The 26,404-nt window shown below is 36.8% G+C and overlaps 2 protein-coding genes across 3 annotated transcripts; both read right to left on the bottom strand.

Annotated features, from left to right (window-relative positions):
• Positions 1 to 8,516, bottom strand: tapbpl (TAP binding protein like). Of its 2 annotated transcripts, XM_077208634.1 has the most exons (9): positions 8,302 to 8,516; positions 5,135 to 5,347; positions 4,769 to 5,047; positions 3,355 to 3,555; positions 3,108 to 3,275; positions 2,182 to 2,285; positions 1,864 to 2,092; positions 865 to 939; positions 1 to 269 (listed from the first exon to the last, which is right to left on the bottom strand). In XM_077208634.1, exons 1-9 carry the CDS (start codon positions 8,336 to 8,338, stop codon positions 262 to 264), a joined length of 1,314 nt encoding a protein of 437 aa, XP_077064749.1. In that variant the 5' UTR covers positions 8,339 to 8,516; the 3' UTR covers positions 1 to 261. The 2 variants fall into 2 exon arrangements, with proteins under 2 accessions (XP_077064749.1, XP_077064758.1); XM_077208643.1 differs by lacking the exon at positions 3,108 to 3,275 and having other exon boundaries at positions 8,302 to 8,507.
• A 1,061-nt stretch (positions 8,517 to 9,577) lies between these two features.
• grhl2a (grainyhead-like transcription factor 2a) lies at positions 9,578 to 25,328 on the bottom strand. Its single transcript, XM_077208444.1, has 16 exons — positions 23,734 to 25,328; positions 22,545 to 22,731; positions 22,368 to 22,426; positions 21,647 to 21,992; positions 21,448 to 21,506; positions 20,013 to 20,169; positions 19,804 to 19,915; positions 16,275 to 16,369; positions 14,446 to 14,604; positions 13,004 to 13,088; positions 12,255 to 12,391; positions 12,026 to 12,063; positions 11,356 to 11,438; positions 11,153 to 11,238; positions 10,423 to 10,487; positions 9,578 to 10,305 (listed from the first exon to the last, which is right to left on the bottom strand). The coding sequence occupies exons 1-16, from the start codon at positions 23,748 to 23,750 to the stop codon at positions 10,191 to 10,193; spliced, it is 1,800 nt and encodes a 599-aa protein (XP_077064559.1). The 5' UTR covers positions 23,751 to 25,328; the 3' UTR covers positions 9,578 to 10,190.
• Between the last annotated feature and the right edge of the window lie 1,076 nt (positions 25,329 to 26,404).

Genomic DNA, 26,404 nt, shown 5'->3' with positions numbered 1-26,404 from the left:
TCAGTTTCTGTTTTTATTTATCAAACACAAGGAACATTTACAACAAATAAACAACCTCCAGTAGATCAGGAGATAAAAAATGGAGTTCATTTTACATTTATAGAATAAGTTACGCAGGAATCCTTTTTTTGACATTTAACTTCTATTTCAACAAATGTACCATGACTGAATGAAAATAAATCCACTGGAAGACAGTTGGGGACAGATGGATCAAGTAAAAAACTGAAACGGCTCCTTCCAAGATTTCAAGAAGACGGCTCCTCAGTTCTCTTAAAAGACAATAATAAAAATTATTAAAATAATAAATTTAACATTTAAGTCCCCTCACTATTTTGTGGTATACAGTACCTTTCAAAAGATTTGTTTCAAAAATACAGTAAAAATATTATAATATTGTGAAATATTATTACAATTTAAAATAACTTTATTCTATTTTAAAATTGATTTTATTCCTCTGTGACAAAAGCTGAATTGTCAGCATCATTACTCCAGTCTTCAGTCACATGATCCTTCAGAAATCAGTCTAATAATGATTTGATGTTCAAGGAACATTTCTTGTTATTGCCAATGTTGAAAATAGTTGTGCTGCTTAATATTTTGGTGGAAACATTGTTTTTTTTTACTTCTTTGATGAATAAAAAGTTAAAAATAACATTTATTTAAAATAGTTTTTTTTTGGCAACAACAATGTAAAAGAGTCTTTACTTTCACTAGTTACAGTCAGGGTTAATAATAATTAATAATTTTAATAAATAAATAAAAACATCTTACTGACGCCAAACTTTTGAACAGTAGTATATATTAGTTAATATTATATATAAGTAATTACATGTTAATGTGTTTAAAAAAAAAAACGAAACTCACCTGCACCTCTGAATGCTTGATACAAAAACACAGCTGAAATCGCCAACATCAACATAACTGTCCAGAAGGCTTTTCCTGTTAAATTCAAAAAGTTCCACAGCTTTTATATCCAAGAGATTTCATGAATATTTCAATTAAGACATGACTAGATTTGAGGTAATCACTAACATATGGTGCATATTAAAGTGTCCCTATTATACTATTTTAAAGGTTCCTACTTTTAGTTTGGACTCTCCTACATTAGGTTTACATGCATCCAAGTAAAAAAAACAACACTTTAATTTTCTCATAATATACATTGCACATCTCCTCATTTCTCAAAGAGTCTGAAAACGAAACGGTTAGTTCGAAGATTCAGTCTCTCTAAACCCCTCCTTTTCTGCAAACCTACTCTGCTCTGATTGGTCAGATGGCCCAGTCTGTTGTGATTGGTAGACCGCTTAAAAAATGCCTATCACCATATTTAAATTTCGGCTCCAGAGGCTTCCTCAGCACTTGATACGCATAGATACGAACCGTAATGATGGCATCGGTTTTACCATATCAATTCCAGCCCAAATCCTCACCCTTTTGAAGTGCATGCAAAGTGGATTTGCAGCGCAGAAAACTGCGTTTTCTCGACCAGCGAAACAAACTCTTCCAGTCTCAGCGACAACTACAGTATTTGAGAGTGGATCAAAGTAGACGTTGTTTACGGGCAGCCAATGTAGACCACAGGAACGGCGTTAAGAAAATTTGTTACTTGTATGTAATAGGAAATAAGACTGGATTTGTTGGCGTCGTGTGTCAGCAGTTCAGAATCAATCCTTTCTTTTAGGAAACACTAACTTAATTTCTTTAAAACTTTGCAAACCTTTTACACTCACAAACAGCTATATAACACACTACATGAAAGGTAATATTCGAAAAAGCATAATAGGGGCACTTTAAAATTGCTCAGTTTTTCCATGACTAGTTTGCTCTGTGATAAACATTAAAGAAAGAGTATGAATCTCTTACTTGGCTCAGTTTTGTCCGTAGTCAGACTGACATCACTCGGTGTTTCTAGGGCGGCGTGAGAGACCCTACAGGTGACAACCGTCCCCGGTGGGTGCTCGTCGGGCCGAAGGGTGATGTAAGAGGAGAGGGAATATGTCCCATCACTGTGCTGCCGATGGCTGGAGAGAGAGGATTCTTTCGTCAAAGAGACGGGCTCTTCTGCAGAGGGTGCTTGGGAAAACCACTCCACCTACAGGAGCACAGGGCCGTCAGGACACTGAACACGTCAGGAGACCAGCATGTGGGTTTGTACTGTGGCTGTTCTGAAAGTGAGCTGACCTGCACATCCAGAGGATAGTAGCGCTGACAGTGACAGATCAGTTTCTGAGGTGTCGAATCCTGAAATATCAGTTTCTCCTCAGACAGTGTGACATGAGGAGGTTCTGGGCAAAGATGGAGTGTGATATGGCATAACTCAGTACATTCACATAAAATGTAGTAAAATGTACAATTTTACGGGTTTCGTCAACTTTGAGCACTTACTGTAAATCCAATGTTTGGATTTTTATAAAAACAAACAGATTTCAGTTTTTCTTTTTAAAGAAAAGTTTATTAAAACTATTATCATGCCTATCATGCAATTATTTTTTGCTACTTTTCATATCCATTTCATGTATAAATTGAAATTTTTACTCTTTTAGACTTTCAATATTAAACAAGGCAATTACATTATCATTTTTTAAGCATAATGCTTCCTATTTTTATAATCTAAACAAAAAATGAAAAAACTCATATTTTAATATATATTTGAGTGAAGAAATTATGCAATTGTGAATTAATTGTGTATTTGGGATGTTAATAATTTTCCTTTTTGGGTGAACTATCCCTTTAACAGTTTATGTCCATACCCATAGTTTTGGAAGCTTGTTTCCGCCATGGAATAATTTTTTTTTAAATGTAATTGCTTTATATTTCATAATTATTTCCCCACCACAATTCTGTGTTTATCCCCTGCAATTCTAACATTATAACTTGCAATAGTGACTTTATATCTCACAATTCCAAGAGACATATAAACTTGCAATCGCAAGAAGAATTCTTAGAATTGAAAATATATATATTCATAATAGCAAGTTACAGAATAAAAGTCTGAACTGCGAAATAAAGGCCTATTTGTAATTCTGAGAAATAATGATTTCTCCTTTTTTTCCTCTCAACTGAGAGTTTATATCTCTCTTAGAATTGAGATTTCATTGAAGACTCACGTGTAATGTGCAGCTGCACGATCTGTTGAGTCTGAAACTCCCCAGAGCCGACAGTGCAGATGTATGTGCCCTCATCTTTGACCTTTAACCTCTGCATAGTCAGAGATGCATTCCCGTCCCTCACCAGAAGATCTGCTTCAGCGCTTGTGCCTTCCCGGTCCACAAATACTGTAGTGTACAATAGTATTGTGAAATTTAGCATACAAACATGTCATTTTCTTTAATTAAATAAATACTTCTCACTTACGTTCTGGTGCCATGTCCGTCTCCTCCTCCCTCGCTTTCATATCAAGAATTTTACGTCCATTTCCTCTATGCTGTAAGCGCCACTCAAGTGCCACTTCCTGCCCTGGGACGGAGTCCTTCTGTCTGAAGCCACAGTCTAACAGTACATCAGCCCCTATTGGAGCCACAATAGATGGGACACGCGAGAACACCACAAACACAACTGGGTGGAGAGATATTAAGAAGAGAGAGAGAGAGAGAGAGAGAGAGAGAGAGAGAGAGAGGAGGAGGAGGAGACATGTTAAAAATGTAATTACAAACAATGCAAAAAGTAAGATAAGTTAAAGCAAATCATATAGAGAGCAACTCCATAACAATATTCTGGCAACGCCCCTATTATTATTTCTCTAAGTGCTCAAAACACCACACACTGGCGACAATATGCTGTAAATGCAGTGAGAGTAAAGCTGAAATGTGTAATGACAACTTTCACAAACCAATTGCAAATGTTTTCATGAAAGTTTCACCTATTAAAAATAAAAAACAAATCATTGAATATAAAGTTTATTTTAAATTTGTGTTTTTTTTACTATGAGTGTAGCGTTTGTTTTGTGTGTTAGAGAAAGGGTTTGGCAATCTAGGCCAATTAGAAACAGCTATCATTCTCATTTGTATTACACATGCATAAGCATTCATTAAAACTAAACCTACATTATAAAAAAATCAGAAACCGTTTATGTTCCACCAAGAAAATGTGTGTTCGCCCATTAAACTTTAGCGTTTGCTCACAAAACCTTTGTGATGATGAAAAAAGAGGTGGGAGGGGAAATTATGTTTCAATGATTATGCGAGCGAATGCAAAGTTTCTCGTGGAAACCCTGCGTTTATAAGGGGAGCGCAATGTTTTTTTACTACTGATTGCGAAGTTTCTCAGGGGAACGCAAAACTTTGTGAGCAAACGTATAATTTTTCCTCCCATCTCATATTTTTTTCCCATCAACATGTTTGACTATATAGCATAAAGCTATACGAATCTGTGATTGCATCCGAAATCGCATACTCTCTTGAATACTTATTTTGAATAAGTAATTACTTCACGGCTGCTAAACATTTATGTTCTATATAGTAGCCTATGAGTGTGTTTAGTATGAATGTAATAGGGACGTACTACATTTGCCATGCTGTCATTATCATGTGACCTACCAGCGTCAGTTACATCGCTTCACTGCCATTCACAAATTCTCCCATGGCCTCATGGGATAGTAAAGTGTGCATTCTATTTTTGCCTATTCTTTGATGAGTACTGTGAATTCGGACATACTTTTGTCATATACTGTTTTCCGCCTACTATATAGTAGGGAAGTATGCATTTTCGGATGCAGCCTTTGTATATATGAACATAGACCAATAATAATAATAACATATTCCAACATTACCCTCTGTCAGCAACGTTCCTGCTTGGCTGAGAGTCAGGTTCAGTGTACTCTGCACAAGTGGTTGCGTGTGGGATTGTGTGGTCTCACTGTGAAGAGTCTGCAGGACCAGCGTGAGACTGATCCCACCTCCATCCAGCTGAACTGAGCCAATGAAATGAGCAGGCAGGGAATCCAAATCAGCACCACGAGGAACATAACGGCTGATCTCACAAACCACTTCCTGTTCATTACAATCAGCGTGAAGAAGCAAGTCTGCATTAGGAATCTGAATGGATGATACTGTGGGGGTGAGCAACAATACAGAAAGATATTACATGTTTTAACTTAGACATATTCACTTGCTGACTTTAGGTTCACTGCACTTACACATCAACTCAAAGATCAGATCGTCGGAATCAGGGGTCTCGGGAGGGTTATATGGGGTCACAAGCTCTGGTGACAGATTCTCATTCCCAACCAGATCCCTGAACACCAGCGTGGAGGGAGTGCGCTTGAACATCGACCCGCCCATCATGCCTCCCATCCCTCCCCCCTCTTCGATCAGCGAGCAGGACAGAACCACATCAGCTCCCTCCAGCCCTGTGACGACAGAAGTAGGCCTAGTTAGCACAGTAGCGGTATTAAAGGGGTAGTTCGCCCAAAAATGAAAATTAGCCCATGATTTACTCACCCTCAAGTCATCTTAGCATAAAATTCTTCTTTCAGACGAATACAATCAGAGTTATAGTAAAAAATGTCCGGGCTCTTCCAAGCTTTGTAAAGGCAGTGAATTGCTGTTTCTGTTTTGAAGTCCATAAAAGTGCATCTATCCATCATAAAAGTGCATCTATCCATCATAAAAGTGCATCTATCCATCATAAAAGTGCATCTATCCATCATAAAAGTGCATCTATCCATCATAAAAGTGCATCTATCCATCAAATCTATCCATCATAAAAGTGCATCTATCCATCATAAAAGTGCATCTATCCATCAAATCTATCCATCATAAAAGTGCATCTATCCATCAAATCTATCCATCATAAAAGTGCATCTATCCATCAAATCTATCCATCATAAAAGTGCATCTATCCATCAAATCTATCCATCATAAAAGTGCATCTATCCATCATAAAAGTGCATCTATCCATCATAAAAGTGCATCTATCCATCATAAAAGTGCATCTATCCATCATAAAAGTGCATCTATCCATCATAAAAGTGCATCTATCCATCATAAAAGTGCATCTATCCATCATAAAAGTGCATCTATCCATCATAAAAGTGCTCCACACGGCTGCGGGCTACTAAAGGCCTTCTGAGGCGAAGCGATGAGTTCGTATAAGAAAAATATTCATATTTAAAACTTTATAAAGTAAAATAACTAACTTCCGGCCAATCGAACATACAGATTCCATTTAGAGTAAAGCGCTATGCGAGTAATGCGACGTACTGCTGATATTTACGCTACGCCATGACGCACTACGCTACTTCTGACGTCACTAGTTCATACCTGTCAAGTTTTGGATTTGAAAATAAGGGAAATTTTCCGGCGCCCACCGCGAGCAGTCCCACCACCCCAAACCAAGCTCCAGTAACGTTATCCCTTACATTTTCAGACAAGTGTTATAGCTTAAATGAAAACACAAAAGGGTATATATGAAGAGCATTTATTTTAAAGGCTTATTTGCATATTTTCTGTTGATTTAACATTGCTTGTCTCTACATTTACATTTTATTTTCATTCCACACATTCTTTTAATTTCATATTGCTTTTCTTTTACAGTTTTTCTTTACATGTCACATAACTTTTCTTTACTCTTTTAGTGAGTTATAGTTCAAATTTGTTGCAGACTTTGCATTCTTTAACCTGTTAGGCTGCAACCCCACTTTTGAAAAATCCTCAGAAATGGCATACCCAAACTGAAACAGATAGCCTACAGTTCATAAACACTTTGCACTAAAATCACAAGTATGATCTCATTTGAAAGCTGACACCTGGCAGTTTATTGTAAATGTAGAATTAATTATTGTCATAATGAAAATAGTTATTAATAGCTACAAAGTTTTGTAAAGTTATTAGAAATTTATTTTTATATGAAACATCTTCAAAGTTTCTGAGAATACAATAGTGGTCAAATACTGAAACTTGAGTGTTATATATTTTTAATGATGTATAGTTTGTCAAGGTAATAACATTAAATCTGATAGTAACTTTGAACTATTTAAACAAACAAAAAAACGCTTCAGTGCGTCGGATCACTGGCAACGGTTAACAGGTTTTAAGATGCTAAAGTCGCAGTTGCAAAACGCGTGACTGTCCCATACCCTTCTCCTCTTCAGAAAAGTAAATTCGCTGTTCCATTGATCGCGGTATTTACATGAGGGTTTTGGTTTTGTGGCAGGAGTGCCTTCCGTCTCTTTCGTAGCGTCCATCATCCGTCTCCGATTTTTTTTTCTTTTCCCCCCCCGCGTTGTCACTCATCATCTGACCTCACACACTAACCTCGCGACAACTGTACCTGTAGTAGGCTACTGGAGGTGGCAGTTATCGCGTGGCTAGTGACAGAGCTCAGATTGCGAATGTTTTTTTGTTTTTTTAATCCGCCCGGGCCATTATTATTTTTTAATAGCGCAGGTTAAAATACGGGAGATTTACGGGAAAATACGGGAGGACTATTAAATACAAAGGACTATTACGGGAGGACGGCGGGAAAGAAGGGTTAAATACGGGACTTTCCCGGCCAAAACGGGATACTTGACAGGTATGCACTAGTTGCGCATTAGGCGTAAGTAGACTGTGTATGCCGGAAGCTAGAATTTTACTTTGTGTAAGAAGAATATTGATATTTAACATGTTACAAACGCATCACTTCACTTCAGAAGGCCTTTATTAACCCCCCGGAGCTGTGTGGAGCACTTTTATGATGGATAGATGCACTTTTATGATAGATAGATGCACTTTTATGATGGATAGATGCACTTTTATCATGAATAGATGCACTTTTATGATGGATAGATGCACTTTTATGATGAAGATGCACTTTTATGATGGATAGATGCACTTCTATCATGAATAGATGCACTTTTTTCATGAATAGATGCACTTTTATGATGGATAGAAGCACTTTTTTCATGATTCAGTTTTATGGACTTCCACACAGAAACAGCAATTCACTGCCATTATAAAGCTTGGAAGAGCCAGGACATTTTTTTTATATAACTCTGATTGTATTCGTCTAAAAGAAGAATTTCATATACACCTAGGATGACTTGAGGTGATATAAATCAATCATGGGCTATTTTTCATTTTTAGGTGAACTATCCTTTAAACATTAGTTAGGATATTCAGTTCAACAGCAGGAGGAGCCAAATCTTCCAAAATCAGACTATTGAAAATAAAACCGAAAGCGAAATCCGTTAATAGATTATTTAACGTCTTAAAACATTACGTTTATATTTCATTAATTAATATACAATCCACAGTTGCAAATCTATGGAAGCAGCTCGGCTAAATATAGGAATAGGCCTACGAATAAATGTCGAAAACTCACCATAAACCAACGAAAGGAAGACGAGGAGTGTTAACATCACCGAGCAGCTCCTGACGATATAACTAATAATTTTGCTAGATGTCGCTTATTATATGCCTATATTTACATTAAGTGAGCAAAAACGCATTTTATTCAAAGACACGAACTCTGCTAGGCTAACCTCGAAACCCGATGCATTCAATAGGTGAAATACTACTTTCACTTTTGATTGGAGAACTTCCTCGTGGGCAGGTTCAAAATAAGAGTGAACTTTTCAGTTTAGTTTAGACACAATGTAAATGAAGGATATTACAGATAGGCTTATATATAGGCCCGTATAATATATATGACATAGCCTATAGGTTATTTGCACAAATGCAAGAAGATACAAGTAGCCTACAAAGGTAGGCTGCAACAAAGGTGTAGTATGATAGCTAGCTAGATAGATTATATACAAAATATCTACATATTGGCTCAAATAAATGATCAATTAATATAAACAATTTTAAACACATTTTAAAAGCACAGAAATTATTCTAGGTTGTTTTTTGCACCTCACCATAGTACTTTTCAAGCTCTATATGACCTACATCATTTCTCAGGAAATACCAGAAACCAGCTAGGGAACTTGTTAGATAGGCTACTTAAGGTTTTAATATTCACATTGTTTGCGATTGGAAAACACTGCAACAGGAATCAGCAGTTATCAGACTCAAAGCAAGCAAATCCCCCCTAGGGTTAAAGACCGAAGCTCCTTATACATAGACTGGGATGGAGCCACCTGTTCCTGCATAATTACACACCTAAAGCCTGGAAAACAAATAAGAGACAAAGTGTGAGTTTGCATATTAAAATGCGATATGATTAGTGGTTCTAAATTCAGTTCTCTTATTTTTCCTGAACAAGCACAGACTATACCAAAACAAACAATTAACTAATATTTAGCAAAAGCAAGGACACGTACATATTTTATGCAAATTTCCTACAAATAAAAAAATAAAAATATTGCAACATTGTAACAAAAAAAAAAACATGATTAAGCTTTAATAATACTTTTAATTTTAAAGGGTTCACCCAAAAATGAAAATTCTGTCATTACTCACCCTCATGTCATTCCAAAACCGTAAGACTTTAGTTCATCCTCGAACACAAATGAAGATTTTTGTTGTTGTTGTTGATGAAATCCGAGATCTTTCTGTCCCTCCGTTGACAGCTACGCAACAGCCACTTTCAAGGCCCTACATTTCAATTGTTCAGGCAACAGTTTACCAAATGAATACATGTGAATGTGCAACAGTGAAGATACTCTGGACTTGTTTATTCAACAGATAAAATACAACCATAAAAAATATGTACAAGGTATGTTTTTAAAAAATCAACATAACACAATGAGGAATATGAGTAAACTATATGCATTCAATGCAACACATAAGGTGAAGAGTAGTGTATTCATGGCATTGTTGTGGATATAATGTTCAACACATATGTCTTCCTTGAATGATAAAGATCTCTTTAATGTTTAAATATCGTTGAAGTATTGATAAAGGAAGTCAACGCATGCTAAAGTCTGTTTTTTTTTACGGCTGCACATTGTTGGCCACAAGGGGGAGACAGCACAAAGAGGAAAAAAAGGCATAAACTTGACTGGCATATTATAGTGCTTTGGAAGAGCATTTTTATGCGCTGTTCAGACTGTCCATCATAATGTTTATTTAAACAATTTAATCTGTACCAGCAGGTCCACTGAAGTGCATTCCCAAGTCAATGACTTCCGAAGGCGTTTTCATCTTCTAATACAGATGTCATAAGAACCAAATAGGAGTGCTGATGCACAGAATGAATAGTGTGCTGCAGCTTCAGGGTCCCAGTCATCGTCTCCCAGTAGAACCACGTTATTGCGGCACTAAGACTTAAATTTCAGTGAGAGTGACCCGGAAACAGTCGACCTGGTTGTCAATGGCCAGGATAAACGTGTCCTCGTTGCAGTAGTGCTGAATGATGTTGTCGTCCATGTTGACCAGGATACTAGTGGTTGAATGAGAGTGAACATTAAAACAATTCAAAACAAAAAGATATATTTTTGCTTTTTAGCACTGATAAATGTTGAGAAAAGGGATTTTGTACAGGTAAATGTTTACTCACCCTTTCTTGCTTTTCTTATAGATTTTAGTCATCTTCTCCACAGGAAGAGAATATTTGCCTGATATCTTGGGTGGGGAAAAAGAACTTAAAATCAGCAGCTTATATTAAACAAAAAAACCTCCATGAACGGCAGCTTATTTCCAACTCTGTTGTATTCAATGGAAAAGTAATCTGACCCGTTTCCAAATGCAGTGTAATACCTAATTACTTCTTCCTCTTAAAGGGCAAAAAATGAAAATTCTGTCGCTAATCCCCCTCATGTCGTTCCAAACCTGTTGGAGTTTCGTGAAGACAAATGAAGATCTTTTGGATGAAATCTGAGAGCTTTCTCTTCCTCCACTGACAGTCTACGCAACAAACACTTTGAAGCTTCAAAAAGTTCATAAAGAGATCGTAAAACTAATCCCATATGAATTGAGCAGTTTAGTCCAAAATTTCCTAAAGAGACACGTCACTTTATATGATAAACGGATTGAATTTAGGCTTTTATTCACATATAAACATCAACGCACACATCAGTTGTGGTAAAGCTTCTGTAAGAGCTTCTGCAAGAACCAATGAGCTTCTTTTACGTGTGTTACACAGTGTGTTCATTTGTGTTCTGAAGATGAAAAGTCCTACAAGGTTGGAACGACATGAGGCTGAGTAAATGATGACGGCATTTTCATTTTTTTTGGTGAACTATCCCTTTAAGAAACAACGTGTATATCCCATGTGACACTGTACTTACTGCCTCAAGTAAACTTTTCAGTGTTGGAGACCGCAACATCAGTGCATCAAAAACCTCATCGGTTTCTCTCCTTACGTACAGTAGGACTGCAGAAACATAATGTGCAGGTATGTATATAAATGAAGATCCAAAAGCATTAATATAGAAGAATGGGACATATTCTGTTGCCTTGACATGTAAATCTCCCATGCAGTGATTCATACCTCTCTTGTCCTCTCTGGTGTATTTGGCGGGCGGAGAAACATCATCCTCTGACCGATGAGCGAACGATCTTTTCATGGCCAGCCTGCATGAGAAACAGATGAATCTATAATTCTTATACTTCTGTGATGAATCCTTTCAATGTCACAATTATTACTGCAAGAAATAAATGAAGATAAATTTGAAACGCACTGGATTGATTCTACTGGTCTGATGTTTGCTGAGCTTAATAACACAAATATTGAAGCATCATAAAATTAGATTAAAAGGTGATTATTATTTTCATGTTATCGTCAAAAACTAATAACTGGCTAATAATTCGAAATGATTTGGCCTAAATAAATGAAAAATAAAACAGTTCGACTAAAATCAGCGATTAAGCAAACTTAGGCATCACAGCATTATTATGTACAGATTGAAAAAAAGACACATTCAGAGAGTTGCTAAAGATTACGTTTTACATTGCTATTAGTGTTTTTAAAAATACATTTAAGTGAGAGTTAGATGACAGCAAAGGTAAATCTAAAAACAGGAAGATGAATCATGTACAGTTAAAAATGGGAAAATAAATATCCTCCACAACAGATAACCAGTATGTATAAGCCATATCTTGCATCCATAAATACCAATACAATTAGAATAAACGAGGACATTCACAGTAATCACACTGACCCATCACTCTCCATTTCTTCAACACCAAAACTGAACACCTATAAACAAAGACAAAACATTACAGAGACTTAATACGGCACATGCTCTACATAATAATGCTTCCAGTGCTTTCAAAATATCCTATAAGAAGTCACTATGATCACCAAGTATTCCACATCAATTCCCAACAATTCAGTACAGAAATAACTTTAGTGTTTCTTTAAGAACTGCATTGATCACTCCTCCTCACCTGACCGGCTCTCTGGAGGTTGTTCAAATGGACGTCGGGGATGAAGAGGACAGGCTGGGACTCCAGGTTCGTCAAAGTTTTGAAAAGTGAAATATCTGGCCTCTTTTGAGATAAAGTGGCAAAACTTCCTCTCTTACCTAACAGGGTGAATGAAAACCAGTGACTCAAGTCAAAATCAGCAAGTTGAAACATAGATATTCATGAGACACCATGGACAAAAAAGGTCATTATCATATTCTTATTCATCACAAAATGTCTAAGTTTGCACTGCAGGTTTTCACCTAATATGTGACGACTATATGAATAGTTCAGCCATGGATTAGTTCAATATGAATGAATATTTCTTGAATTTTGAATGGTTATTTCAATGTAACTTCCACAGCCGATCAGTTTCACATATCCACTAGGGAACTTTATAAACATGACGCATCCAAACGAATACACTAACTCTGTGCGCCATATGCTAATTATTATTCTATCCCTCCACCTCCCCAGCACCACCTGCCTAAATCTGTTACGCGGGTCTCCCTCTCTAACAACAGTAGCATTCATCTAGTCGGCCAAGACCAAACCTACATACATTGCATTTACATTAATAAAATGCTTTATGAACTATCCCGAGAGTTGATATGACTGAAGTGCATTTTATCCATTATCCGAGCAAAATGTGTGACTCATATATACAGCATCTAAGGATAATGGCACCACATTGTATAAATGAATGTTTGGTTGGCTGACGGAACTCTCACCATCATGGCCCTGGCCGGCAGCCTGACCTTTGACCTTCTTCCGGAGCTGCTTTTTCTCCTCATCCCGGATTTTTCGCTCAGCTCCCTGTACAGAAGAGATGAGTTTGTGTGATCATACTGTTGTTGAGGGCCATCAGAGCAACAGGGGCGAGCTGGCTTTTTACCTGCTACTTTTTCAAACCACCATCATTGCGATAAAGGGTTAAACGCACTTTGCCACTCAGTGGAGGTTAATAATAGTGTGTTGAATCAGTATCTCCAAAGTATCGATTATGTAAGTGAGCTATGCTCATATCCTGAAAGGGGTCATAACCATTGACATGACCTGAGCAGTTGAAGTACATATGCTAGAAACCCCACTCATTCAAGGACATGCATTTATTGCACGGACCAAGCAATAGACGAAGTGTCTAAAATTAATGTTAACAGATTAGTGAATATATGATAAAGTTTGCCCTCTTTAAATTGTGTTGCTTTTAAACTGTAATAATAAGTAAAATAACCACAACATGAGCGTGTGGTTTATCTGTCAGTCAGATGCGTGTGAATGTACAGCATAACAGTAAACTCTCTGCACATTTCCTTTTAGAATCATCTTTGACTGGTAGAAAGGATGCAACTCTGCATAACGTAAGGGTTTTTGTTTAATTTTTATATTAGTTTGTTTAATTTTTTATACACAAATATAGTTATTAGAATAATACCCTGAAATTTCACAAATGAAGACACCACTATTTAATATTACGTGCACAGGAGTTAGTTTAGGATTGGTTGGGAATATATCAAGACTGCGTATACAATAACATTACAGAATAGTTAACGTGAATTTAAAGCATTTTAAAATCTTGGGTTATGTCAATTTCTACTCATACTAATTATTTTAAGATTAAAATGAAGTGATGTAATATCACAAAAAACTACCATGAAGTTACAATGTACAAAAACTATCTTTATAAATAAAATAAAATTAACCAAGATGAACATGTCCATGAAAAGTACATTAATTCAAGAAACCTAACGTGGGCATATTGACTAGCACTTCAAAAGAAGTTTTAAAAACATGCAGTGAAACACAAATAGTGAGAATGTAGTACATGTTAACTGTGTAAATAATGTTTACAATCTTGTTATAATAAGTTTTGATTCCTGATTATACACTCAAAAGCCCATAACTTTTGGCGTAGCGACTGCCACCACTTTAGGAAAAGACAGTAGATAGAGAGTGAAAAAATTTACAAATAGGAATGAAATCACTTAATAATACTCCACTGCACACTACATGTTAGTCAAGTAATTACAGCCACTACAGGAAATGGCAATGGCAAACACAGGAAATTGCCACTGTAACTGTAGGTACTTTTGTATAACTTGTGCAAATAAAAGGATTGAGGTCTGTGACGAACACACATGACCGACAGCAGTCCCACTGACGCAGCACCAACCTTGTCACAGAAGACCTTTATCTGCGAGTAGGCTCTGTGGATGGGTCTGTTACTCCTGTTATTATAACTGTAGGTGTCAATCTGGATCATAAGCGGAAGACCCTTGACTCCCTTCTGTGAGGAGAAATCCGTGCTCAGACAGTTCACCGTAACGAAAACCTGGAAAAAAAAGAAGAAGATGAGATACATGCAAAAATCAGCTTGACAAAACATGCAAATATCTGAGCTTGGAAAATGTCAAGTATGGTCAGGCAATCATGTCTTATTATCTTATGAGAGGAGAGTTTTTCCACACCAAGCTGCTCAACTCTAAGGGGAGTGTTTGCGTTTTTCCTTTTAAAAACTTGAAAAGTGGAATAAGAGGCCGTTCATATGGAACCTGTTTTTGCGTTTCGAAACTAGAAAACAGCATTGTAAGCTGCCATTCCATAGTGCTTCTTTTACATTATTTTTTAATGTAAATATGCTTGATGGACATCTGTGAGTGTTAGGTTCCCGTCTTTCCCGAGACTTTGCGTTTTCCCCATTTTTGTGTTTCACTGCATGTTTTTAAAACTTCTTTTGAAGTGCTAGTCAATATGCCCACGTTGCACATATTTACAAAAAAACAAAAAAACTTTTAAAAAGCAGTGCAATGGATTGCGATGCAAAAAAATGCATTTTTTACTTAACACAGCGTCTTTCGTACTTATAAAAGCTGTAAAGACGTGCTGCAACGGTCCAGGACTAGCGAAATTAGTTCAAGCAATGGCATCATTTTAGGGGGCGGCACTATCGGTTAGGCCAATGGCAGACAGGTTCTGGGAAACATGTTAGAGGTGATGAAATGACACACCTCAGCTTCACACTTACAGACTGTGATTAATAGACTCATCCTGACTAAAAAGCTATTTTGGGATTGCTTCCCAGACTTTAGAAAAACGTAAATATTTTTAGCACTATTCTATCATTAATCTAAAAAAATCTAGCTTCTATGCAGAGAAAACCTTCTATCAGTTGTGACCTTTATTATGGAATGATCAATCTTTTCCATCGAACGTTAAATCCTCAAATAAAATCTCTAAATTGCGATTCAAAATAAAACCGCATAACCCCTCGTTCATTGTGTGTCTGTCAGTGGTTTATTCAAATAGTAAGCAAAACAAAATTGATTTGAAATACTCCCAACTGTAACCTGTTTTATGGCAATACATCAAGAGACACTGGAAAAACGACTGTTGAAAGATGAAAGCTAGCGAATCTTTCAGCCCGAGGTGAAAATAGTTTCCCACTGACGGTCCCCCGTTCTTTCATGTCTGTGCCTGTAGCTGTTGTTTCATAGAGGAGCTTGTTGTTCAATGTTATGAGAACCACTTGCTTTCTCAGGGCCACGTGATCACTTCTGACAGGAATCCGTTAGCAAACGCTTACACGGATAAAACTCTCCAGTGTGGGCTCTGTTTTTCTGTGTGAATGTGCGTGTGGGAGCATGTGAGCAAATATCACTGAAATCTTAACATCCTTCAGATCACCATCAGTTGGTTCTTAAAATTTAAAGCATGCAAATTTATCAATTCAAAGATCAGGGCTTCTTCCACTGGCTATTACAATTACATTATACGGCTACTTCAAAAGCTCAATTTTAAAAGACAAATATTGACCATGAGCACTGGGTGGACCTCCACCCTTCAGAGTGCACTTAAAGTAAGCTTGTTAAGCACTGGAACTAAGAAGGAAAAAGCCTCCTGACAGTGAATATGACGCTGCAGGGATGAGGAGGAGAAGGCTTGACCCACACACAGCAAACTTAACATCCAGGTAAAAACTGAGAATCAAAACTGCACACTCACCTTTGCCTCTTCATTGACATCCCAGGTAAAGGACACAGCATTGTATGCGATTTCCTCAATGTTGCCGATGGTGTTAAAGCTCTCTTTATAGTCAGCTGAGGGGTGAAAGATGAGTAGTGAAAAGATGATATTAGTTATATATATTTTTTATCATTTTAATATTTGTAATCTTTTTTTAATATAATTTCTTTAAGACCTTAACAGTGTACAGTGGGGTTCAACACTATAGATGGGGGACACTTAATATTCAGCAATATTATTGATCTGCCTGCATTGACAGACACCATTATATGAGAACTGAACTGAGCTGGACGATGACATCACCGTTTTCTCCAGAGCTGCTGTATAGATAAATGAACTAAATATGGGATAAAATATCTTATTTAGATAAATAAAATAAAAAATCTAATAAAATTGGTATACAAAATATTTTTATTCAAAGAAAAGTGGGGATTCAAGATCTTATTTCAATGAACAAAACAAATTGAACCTAATAAATGCATCTAATTAAATTGATATAAATAATATAAAAACTTTTATAAAAATCTTTGAAATGTCATAGGCTACATGATAAATCTAGGATTCAAGATCTTATTTGTACAAATACATTAAAATGACTAAAATAAGTATAGTATAAAAAAGATTTATCTATGTTATATTTAGATAATTAAAATTTAAAAATATTGAATTTATTGTATCCATTTTATTTTAATTTTTAAAAACAAGAAATTGCATGAGGTAAATGAATAAGAAATAATGAATATTATTTTACATTATTTATATTAACAACAAGTTTTATTCTACAACATTAAGTCTCTAACCAAGGTCGTGACCATTTGAACTCCTTTGTGCAAAAGTCCATGCTGGAGAACATGATCATCAGGTTTTACCAGCTTGAGTGCTGTTTGTATTAAAACGAAAGGTGGACAACACCAAATCCTATACAAAAGACATTCTCAAATTCATGCCAATGATCAAGTTCAACTTGTTACTCGAATAGTTATGCTGATAATATTAATTGCAAAATGCTAATTTTTCACAAGGACTTTTGCACCCCAGTGTATTTTCATGAAGACAAGATAAATGTGGCATTTTCGTGGATAAAAAAGCATTTTCATGGATAAAAAAGCATTTTCATGCTTTGCCCAGAGTAAAATATTAATATAATATGCAAAGCTGCAAACAAATTTGAGCTCTTCAGGTTAAATTCAGAGTCATTTAATGAAAAAAAAAAAAAAAAAAAAAAAACACAGCGAGATGAATTTTGACCACAGACGCGGGCGTTATATTACAAGCTTCACGACTATGACATAGTACCTGCCTGCTGTGTAAATATAACTCCGCTTAAATGTATGGCAGATGTTACTCAAGCATTCCGTTTACAAAAGAGCAGGACCCTTTCCCAAGCTCCCGTTTGTCTGAGGATTCGACTCCCCCCTCCTAAACGGTTAACGCTCCTATTCAAATCCTGATCTTCAGCCTCAGGCACTATGAAAAATCCCTGGATACTGTTATTCAAATCAGGACAACATCAGGATCAGCGGATCGGGTTTCTTTCTTCCAAAATCATGCCCAAACCACGTCAGGTTGCCAGCTGCCACGGAGAAGACCATCACAGTGCCCCCCCAGGTGTCAAAAAACAAAACAAAAAAAAGAAACTTCCTTTAACCTGACCCCCCATTGTCCTTATGCTTCCCAACTGGGAGTTATGATGGAATACTTTGCCCTAAGCATTGTGCTAAAGTTGCAGACCCTTTTTTAGGATACACCTTAAATAAAGTGAATGAAGAGCTGGGAAGAAAAAAAGATGAACAAAAAGGAGGGGACTCCAGTTATCTGGTATCCCAGTGATACAGACACAGAGAATAAAAGAGAAAAAAGAATAGCCTATAATGATGTACATGTAGAGTCACACACAAAGACACACCCCGAAACACTGGGTGGGTGTCATTCTTAAGGAACGGTTATATTTACCATTGTTCTGCCAATTACTGCATGTGAAATCCAGTCATTTTAATAGGAATCGACACTATTGGGAATTTTGCACACTGCAAAATAATATTTTCTTCCTCAGTATTTCTGTCTTCTTTCAGTACAAATATCTGAACATCCTTAAATCAAGTTGAGAAGCAAAATTACTTAAAGGGCCAGTTCACCCAAAAAATATAAATTCTGTCATAATTTACTCACCCTCATGTTGTTCCAAACCTGTATGAGTTTCTTTCTACTGTTGAATGGCTACAGTCAACTGTCTACTATCCCTTTAAGATATTAAGTCTTGTTTTCCAAATTGTTCAAAATTTTGTGACTATGTTAAAAAAAAGAAAAAATATCTGCTAATGGAGTAAGAAAAATAAACTCAATTTAAAGGGAAAATAACTATTTTTCTTACCCAAGACTATTATCTTCAGTCATTTTTTTCTCAAGTAATTGTATCTTGATTGAAGAATGTTAAGATATTTGTACAGGACAAAAATACTGAGGCAGAAAATCATTTTTTGCAGTGCATGACGGAGAAAGATTTCGCACTGGGTTCAAGTTGGTCTCGCAGATTCATCGTGATTCTGGGTTTGAAAGTGACTTCTGTGTGAGAAGTGCTTCACACATTGCACTATTGACAATGGATATTTTTGCCCGTGAAATTTGCCAAAAACGTGCATGTTCAAATTATGCTTTTTTCATTCATGTAGTGTGCTATATATATGTTTATGAATGTAAAAGGTCTGCAAAGTTTCAATGATCAAAGTGCACGACAAATGAAGTTATTGTCTCCCAAAATAAACTGAACTGCCTGAACTGAACTGAACTGAACGAAACTAGTCGTCAGTAATTCCAGTCTTACTTCCTGCATCAACCTACATTGGATTGTGCTGTAGCTAATTTGCATAATGCCAGCCTATGATCTTCATTGGCTGCACTCGATCAGCATCTACTTTGAGCCTCAAACACTGTAGTTGTAGCTGGGACTGGAAGACTTTGGTTAGTGTTGTTGACATGCCAAAATGATGCAAACAAATCCACTTTGGACGAGGGCTGGAATTAATACGGTAAAACCAATCACAAGACTGGGCCATCTGAACAATCAGAGCAGAGTAGGCTCTCAGAAAGGAGGAGTTTAGAGAGACGGAATCCTTTAACGAACCGTTTTAGACACTGTGAGCAAAGAGCTGATGCTACAATGTATATTATGTGAAAATGTGTGTTTTAAAAAAAAACTTGGATGCATGTAAACCAGGGGTGTCCAAACTCAGTCCTAAAGGGCCACTTTCCTGCAGAGTTTAGCTCCAGCTTACCCTCAACACTCCTATCTGGAAGTTTCTAGTATGCCTAATGAAACCCTCATTAGCTGGTTCAGGTGTGTTTAATTGGGGTTGGAGCTGAACTTTGCAGGACAGTGGCCTTCCAGGAACAGGATTCAACACCCCTAATGTAAACATATTGTCCTCCAAAACAAAATTAGGAACCATTAAAATAGCATAAAGGGCACTTTAAAACACAAGTAAAAGATCTACATCAAGCAGAATCTCACCTATGTCAAGGACTCTCTGTTTGGCCGTGTGCTGACGGCTGTGCCAGTAGTTCCAGTGTTTTAACTGCTCATCTCGACACTTCTCCTGTCCAAACACCACCATCACTACACTCTGAGAGGGACAAGAGTTGCATTTCAATGTTTCTGGTCCTTCATATCAAATATGCTGCAGGGTTAAGAGTGCTTGTCATGGTAACAGCAGGACTCACCCGCACTTTACTGATGGGGTGACGAAGGCCCTTGTTGGCCCCGGTCTCACTGAGAGTGATACCGTAGAACTGGCCTTTGTTCAGGTAGATCATGGGTCCCTCGCCTGCCTTCTCACGGGCCGAACGACTCGCTTCTATATGGTACTGGAACATGTCTCTATAGGAGTGGATAGGAAGACTTTTGAGTGAATAGAATAAAATAAAAGCAAGACTGCATTCAACATAGATTTTGCCACAAGTTCATATGCTATATGGTTCACATTCTTCATTAAGAAAAGAGATGCTAATGTGACTTTTTTAATATTATCCCTTATAGGTATGGGTCTGATTAGTGTAATGGCAATAAATCATATACAAATGATCATCGAACCTTCCATTTTCAATGACACACTTGCATCTTTTTGTACATATTAGGCTTATGTTTGTTAAATAATTGTGGGAAAAGAAAGATTTCAGCAGTTGTTTCATTATAGTCGGGCACTTTTTTGTAATCAGCCTCATGTAGATAATATATCTAATATTAGCTAATATATTGGCTTCAACATATAAATATTTAATATATAATAATTCATCAATACTCATCAGTGTTGTCTAATTGATGCATCCCTCTTTTCAAAGCAGTTTTACTAGAAAAATCTATAATAAAAGAAAGTATACAGAGCAACAGTTCCTGAATTTGAATTTTAGGGCCACTGCTATTAATTTGTTAAATTAATAAAATACGGAGACATGGCTCAGAATTTGCAAGCTCTAATACAGAGATCCATATTACTGTGATTCAAATGTACTTTTACAGAGAATTAAAAAAACTAGAAATAATTTGAGTTTAGAAATTAAATGGATTCAATAATTGTTTTTTAGTGCTGTCAAATCAATTAATCGTGATTAATCGCATCTAACATAAAAGTTTATGTTTACATAATATATGTGTGTTAATATATGTGTGTATCAACAAAATTTATGTTAGATGTGACAGCAAAAAAAGTGATCAAATTTGCATTAAATTGATCAAAAGTGACAGTATAGACTTTTACATTGTTACAATGTTATGTTGTTGCAACATTTTATTGCAAATAAATGTTCTTTTGAACTTTCTAATCATCAAAAAAATCCTGAATAAAGTGTCAAAATACTATTAAGCAGCACAGCTATTTTCAACATTGACAATAATAAGAAATGTTTCTTGATCACCAAATCTAATGGATCATGTGACACTAAAGACTAGAGTAATGCTGCCAAAAATCCAGCTTTGCATCACAGGAATACATTACATTTTAAAGTATATTAAAATAGAAACAGTTATTTTAAATTGCATTACTATTTCACATTATTACTGTTCTTACTGTAGTTTAATTCAATAAATGCATCCTTGGTGAGCATAAGAAAACATTTTTGAATGGTAGTGTAAATAAAGATTAAGGGTTGCTGTACTTACACCCCTGGATGTGCCTGGACGAAATGTTCAGCCCCTACTGTGGTGGGCGCTCTGTACTTCTGAAAAACAGTATATGACAGACGTGTGAACGTACCGAAGAAACAAATTGTTCTAAACTGCATTACATATTATCGCTGAGATGTGCAATGGCCTGTAGCTACCATTACCAGTGATTGTCATTAACTGGCAGAAAGCTCACCATAGTCTCTTCAGGGTAGGAGTCCTCATAGGTGCTACTATCTGGTGTACTACACTGTTCATCCTTCGCGTATCCGTCGTGGCTGGCGCTCGCTGAGTCCTGTAAGGAATGGTAGTGCATGCGCTGATACTGAAGCCCCTGCTGCTGGTGATGGTTGGAGAATGACTGAGCATAAACCTCAGCCTTCACAGTGGCCACAACACCCTCCTCAACCGGCATGGTATCGAACATGTCTTGTTTACTTTCTGCACTGTGCATGTCCGTATTCAAGGACAGGTTGACTGGAAGTGACTTCAGGACATGAATACGATTCTCTGTGGACTCAAAACCATCTTGACCGATCCGACTGGAAGAAAGAGGTCAGAAATGAAAGGGGTTAGTTCAAATGATTCCAGTCGGAACATGGACTTTAAAAAAAATAAAAAATTCAATTTAAGGCCTAAAATAAAGAAATATTTAAGATTCTAAAAACAAAATGCATGTCAATTATTTTCATGCTGCTATAAAAGCCCAACTCATGCTGGATAACAAGAATCAATCTTTCACTCAAATTGTTATGTTAATAGTAATAATTCAATTCACATTGATTTTTATAAACGGGAGTTCATCAGGGTTCTATTCGTGGGCCTCTTCCTTTTTCCTTTTAGGTTACCTTTAGGTTAAGTTGATAAAATAACCACTTGATCAAAGCTAGCTTTAACAAATTGTGTGATTGACTGACCTCTTTTCATGATCTTCTGGAAGTCTGGGTACTGGTAAGAGCCTCTTCTCTTTAGGAACCTAAAGGGAAAAGAGATGGGTATAATAACTTCCTGACACAATGTCTTCAAATATTTACACCCCTAACCGGCACATTCATTTCCTTCTTAACTGTAGTGTGTTACAGATGACCTCTGACCTTATAGTAATCATAAAGGATTCCCAGGGCGGCCACACTATCCTCATCTCCATTAATGCTCATCATGGCCTTGGTGGCAGCTGTCAGTGGATTCTCCAAGTAAGATTTCCATGCCTCATCTTCACTCGTGAAGGCACGGCGTGATGGAATGGTCATCTCATTAGGGACCACCACCACCAGACGCTTACTGTAAAATACAGGCACGCCATTTTAAAAAGAGGGCACATAAAAGGGTCTAGGTACGAGTATGATGAGATATATATATATATATATATATATATATATATATACACACACACAAGATTGAATATATACATATATGAAACAATCTGAAGCATAGACAACAGGATTGATCCCAATAATACCACCTCTCTCTATACCTTAGGGTTCGTTAATTTTACAAAGGGCGGGAGCATACAACTAAAATTCCCAGAACTATCCTTTTACATTTTCCACACAACTGCTTTTTTTCTCTGTGGGACAATGGACTATATCCTGCTGGATATTGATACTACAGTGAGGAAGGGTTGCATGGGAGGGGCTGTACAAGGATGTTAGCTAATAAGACACCTGCCCAGGCCCACCGTTATAGTTGTTCTACAGCAAACAAACACAAACAGAAGAGGAAAAGGAAAATAAAAACCATCAATCTGTCACACTTGTTCTTTCTTGTTGCAGTGTATATAGTTTGGAACCCCTTACACTGGTAATCATCTAAATCCGTATATAAAAATATGTTTTTATATAATTAATTAAACATATTAATAATAATAATAATAATTCAGTTCACATTTATTTGTATAGCACGTTTCACAATACATATTGTTTCAGAGCAGCTTTACAGAACATTTGGATCTGTTATCAGATATAACAATATTAATAATAATAATAATAATAATAATAATAATAATAAAATATAGTGGGAGTTCCTCAGGGTTCTATACGTGGGCCTCTTCCTTTTTCCTTTTAGGTTACCTTTAGATAATGTAATAAAATAATCACTTGATCAAAGCAAGCGTTGACAAATTTCCTTAGCATTTTATCAAACAAAACAACCTGCCACGATAACGTGACGTCACATATGAAAATCCAACACGTCATGAAATTCCCAAGTCTAAAAACTTATTGCTATATAATTTAAGTTAGCATTTTCTTATAGATAGCATTAGTGTTTACATTGGCGACTTACTTCTCCTCCTGAGCCATGTGCAGTGCGGGGCTTCCACAGTGAAACTGGACTTTCAGGTCGGTGAAGATGCGGCAGGTGAGTCGCAGGGAACGGCTGAAAGAAAACTCGGACTACAGGTCAAACAACTTCTCGCATCCGACTCACATTACAGCATCCTCCGTCTGTTCCGCACAAAGGTGAACAGCCAAACATTCAGGACCAAGCGGTACAATGATTTAATTCTGTCAAGTCTCAAGGTGACTGTTATTGTGAGCGAGCAAAGGTGCGATCTCAATACCTGGAGGAGGAGACGAGCCAGCTAATCCCCACGCAGTTGCTTTGATTCGGACACGGTGATTGGCTGAAAAGTAGAAAGAAGGCGTGGCCGCTACCTGCACGTTACACTGTTAAAAACATGCATCTGAAATAGAGAATCATTCTGTTCGTGGGAATTTTTTTTTAAATTAATTGCGCAATGACAAATCTCTCGATAGGCGTTTTTATGGAAAATGTATACATGTTGGCTAAACCTCTAGAAAATAACTTATATAAAATACGCTTTGTTTATAGAGTAAAAAAAAAGAAGAAAGATGACTGATTGGAGAAGCTCAGCAGAGAGGGGAGATTTTTAGAGCTGTACTCTACATAACATTGACAGATGGCAGAGTTGTCTATATTTAACCAACTGAGTGTAATGAAATATGACTTCTGTTTCCATGAAGCTGTTCTGTTTGTTCACGTTTAGCCCTCTGTATGAGCTTATCCAAATACAGCAATTGTTGACCAGCAGACTGATATTTGTTTGTTAGGGCTGCAAATAAAAGTGTCTGTTAGACTAACAGGTGTGGCTCTGTTTTAAAGTCGTCAAATGTGTTCTTTCTTTGCTTGGATCGGGGTTGGGGAGATCTGGGATCTTGGCTGGCCTGGGCACAGCAGACCAGTAAAAAACGTTTTTTTTTGTAATTATTTAAAGAAACAGTCATAATTTAAGTGTTATTGTGTACGTGAAAGATCACAGATGAGCAGGCTTCAACAAGAAATGAGGTGAAATCTACTAATGACCCACTGTTGGCAGTCATGGGAACCGAAACTGACACCTCAGTAGTAGAGAGCAATATTTCATCATTTTCACCAACATGACGACATTTAGAGAGAGAGGCATATACAAATACATTTATTATCAGTCTGTTTTTCATTGTTTAAATAGCTTTTTTTTTGCGTTTAATTTGCTTTTACCAAAAAAAAAAAACAAAAAAAAAATCCTTATCACACTTCATGGGACATTTCTCAGGAGGTGTGGCATGCCTGAAAAGAAAAATAACCCGTTTTGACCTGAGAAACGCTCCAGCTTACCTGTCTGACAGGTAACGATTCTGCTTTGTTAGCAAAATGTGACAGTAGTTTATACATCACAAACACACACACTGAATCGACACATTTTACCTGTTGCACCAGGCCAATAAAGGGCAGAGACTCTGCAGAGAGTTGTCTTCTGAAAACTTCATATGCAGTATCCTCATATTGTGTGTCTGTTCATTTAGATAATTCAAATGAAGCAAATTTTTCTCACGCACCACCTTTTTAAGGTGTACATGCTTTATGTCACTTGCATATACAACATATTAAATTCAGTTTGATGGGAAAATATCAGCGAGCAATTCAGGACTAACCCTGCTGACTCACATGATGTCATCTCTTGCCTGAGCTTGGAAACAAGGCCCGCCCCAATCTACAGAAACCAGATGGTCTACAACAGCACACTCGTGCCTCCTGGAAATACTAAACTATTTAGTATTGTACTGTTCTCCATCAATCTCTCACACCATGTGGAAAAAAGTAAATGCCAAAGGCAAATTGTTTATATTTTTGACTGTATACTGTGCAAAAGTCTTAGGCACGTTAGTATTTTCACCAAAAGAAATGCCAGTTATTCATATCTTTTGCAGTGGTGTCAGTAGGAAATAGTTTACATGTCCAAACATTCCTTTTGCCATTCATTTTAATAATCCAGTGAGGTTTTTGTATGCACAAGGAGTCTGACAACAGCCGGTCTGCTCCACACGGAGATCTGATCTCACCATCATTGAGTCTGTCTGTGATTACATGAAGAAACAGAAAAAAAAGAGACATCCAGAAGAACTGCGGCAACTTCTCCAAGATGCTTGAAGAAACCGACCTTCAAAGCTGTGCAAGTTGTTCGAAACGCAAAGGGTGGTCACACCAAATATTGATTTGATTTAGTTAATGGAAGTTAATTGATAAATAAAATCTATTTAAGACTTTTTTTTTTAAAAAGCATCCCGACTTTACAGCATTTTTTCTCAACTGTATGTAGCTTTGCAGGAAGATCGCCACAGTTCTTCTGGATTTGCCTTGTGAAAGTATTCACACCCCTTCAATTGAATTTGCCACAGGTTAACTCCACTTGATGTGTAGAAACATCTCAAAGATGATCCAGGGAAATTGTAATGCTCCTGAGCTAAATTGCAAGGGTCCCAGTAATAATGCAACGGAAATATTTCAGTTTTTGATTTAATAAATGTGCAAAGTTATAACAAATCAGTTTTGTAATTATAGTGTATGAAGTGAGCAGAACAGCATAAGGCAGCAAAAAAAAAATTAAGGGGTACGAATGCCTTCGCATAGTTAAAGAACAATTCCCTTTCACCTTAATATATGGTGGTGGGTAGAA

Source organism: Siphateles boraxobius, unplaced genomic scaffold (assembly GCF_051911475.1).
Source record: "Siphateles boraxobius isolate OS27281-9 unplaced genomic scaffold, OSU_SipBor_1 12, whole genome shotgun sequence".
In the NCBI taxonomy this organism is placed as follows: Eukaryota; Metazoa; Chordata; class Actinopteri; order Cypriniformes; family Leuciscidae; genus Siphateles; species Siphateles boraxobius.
Note: the sequence above shows the minus strand (reverse complement) of the source record. Positions and strands in the feature narration are given on the sequence as shown.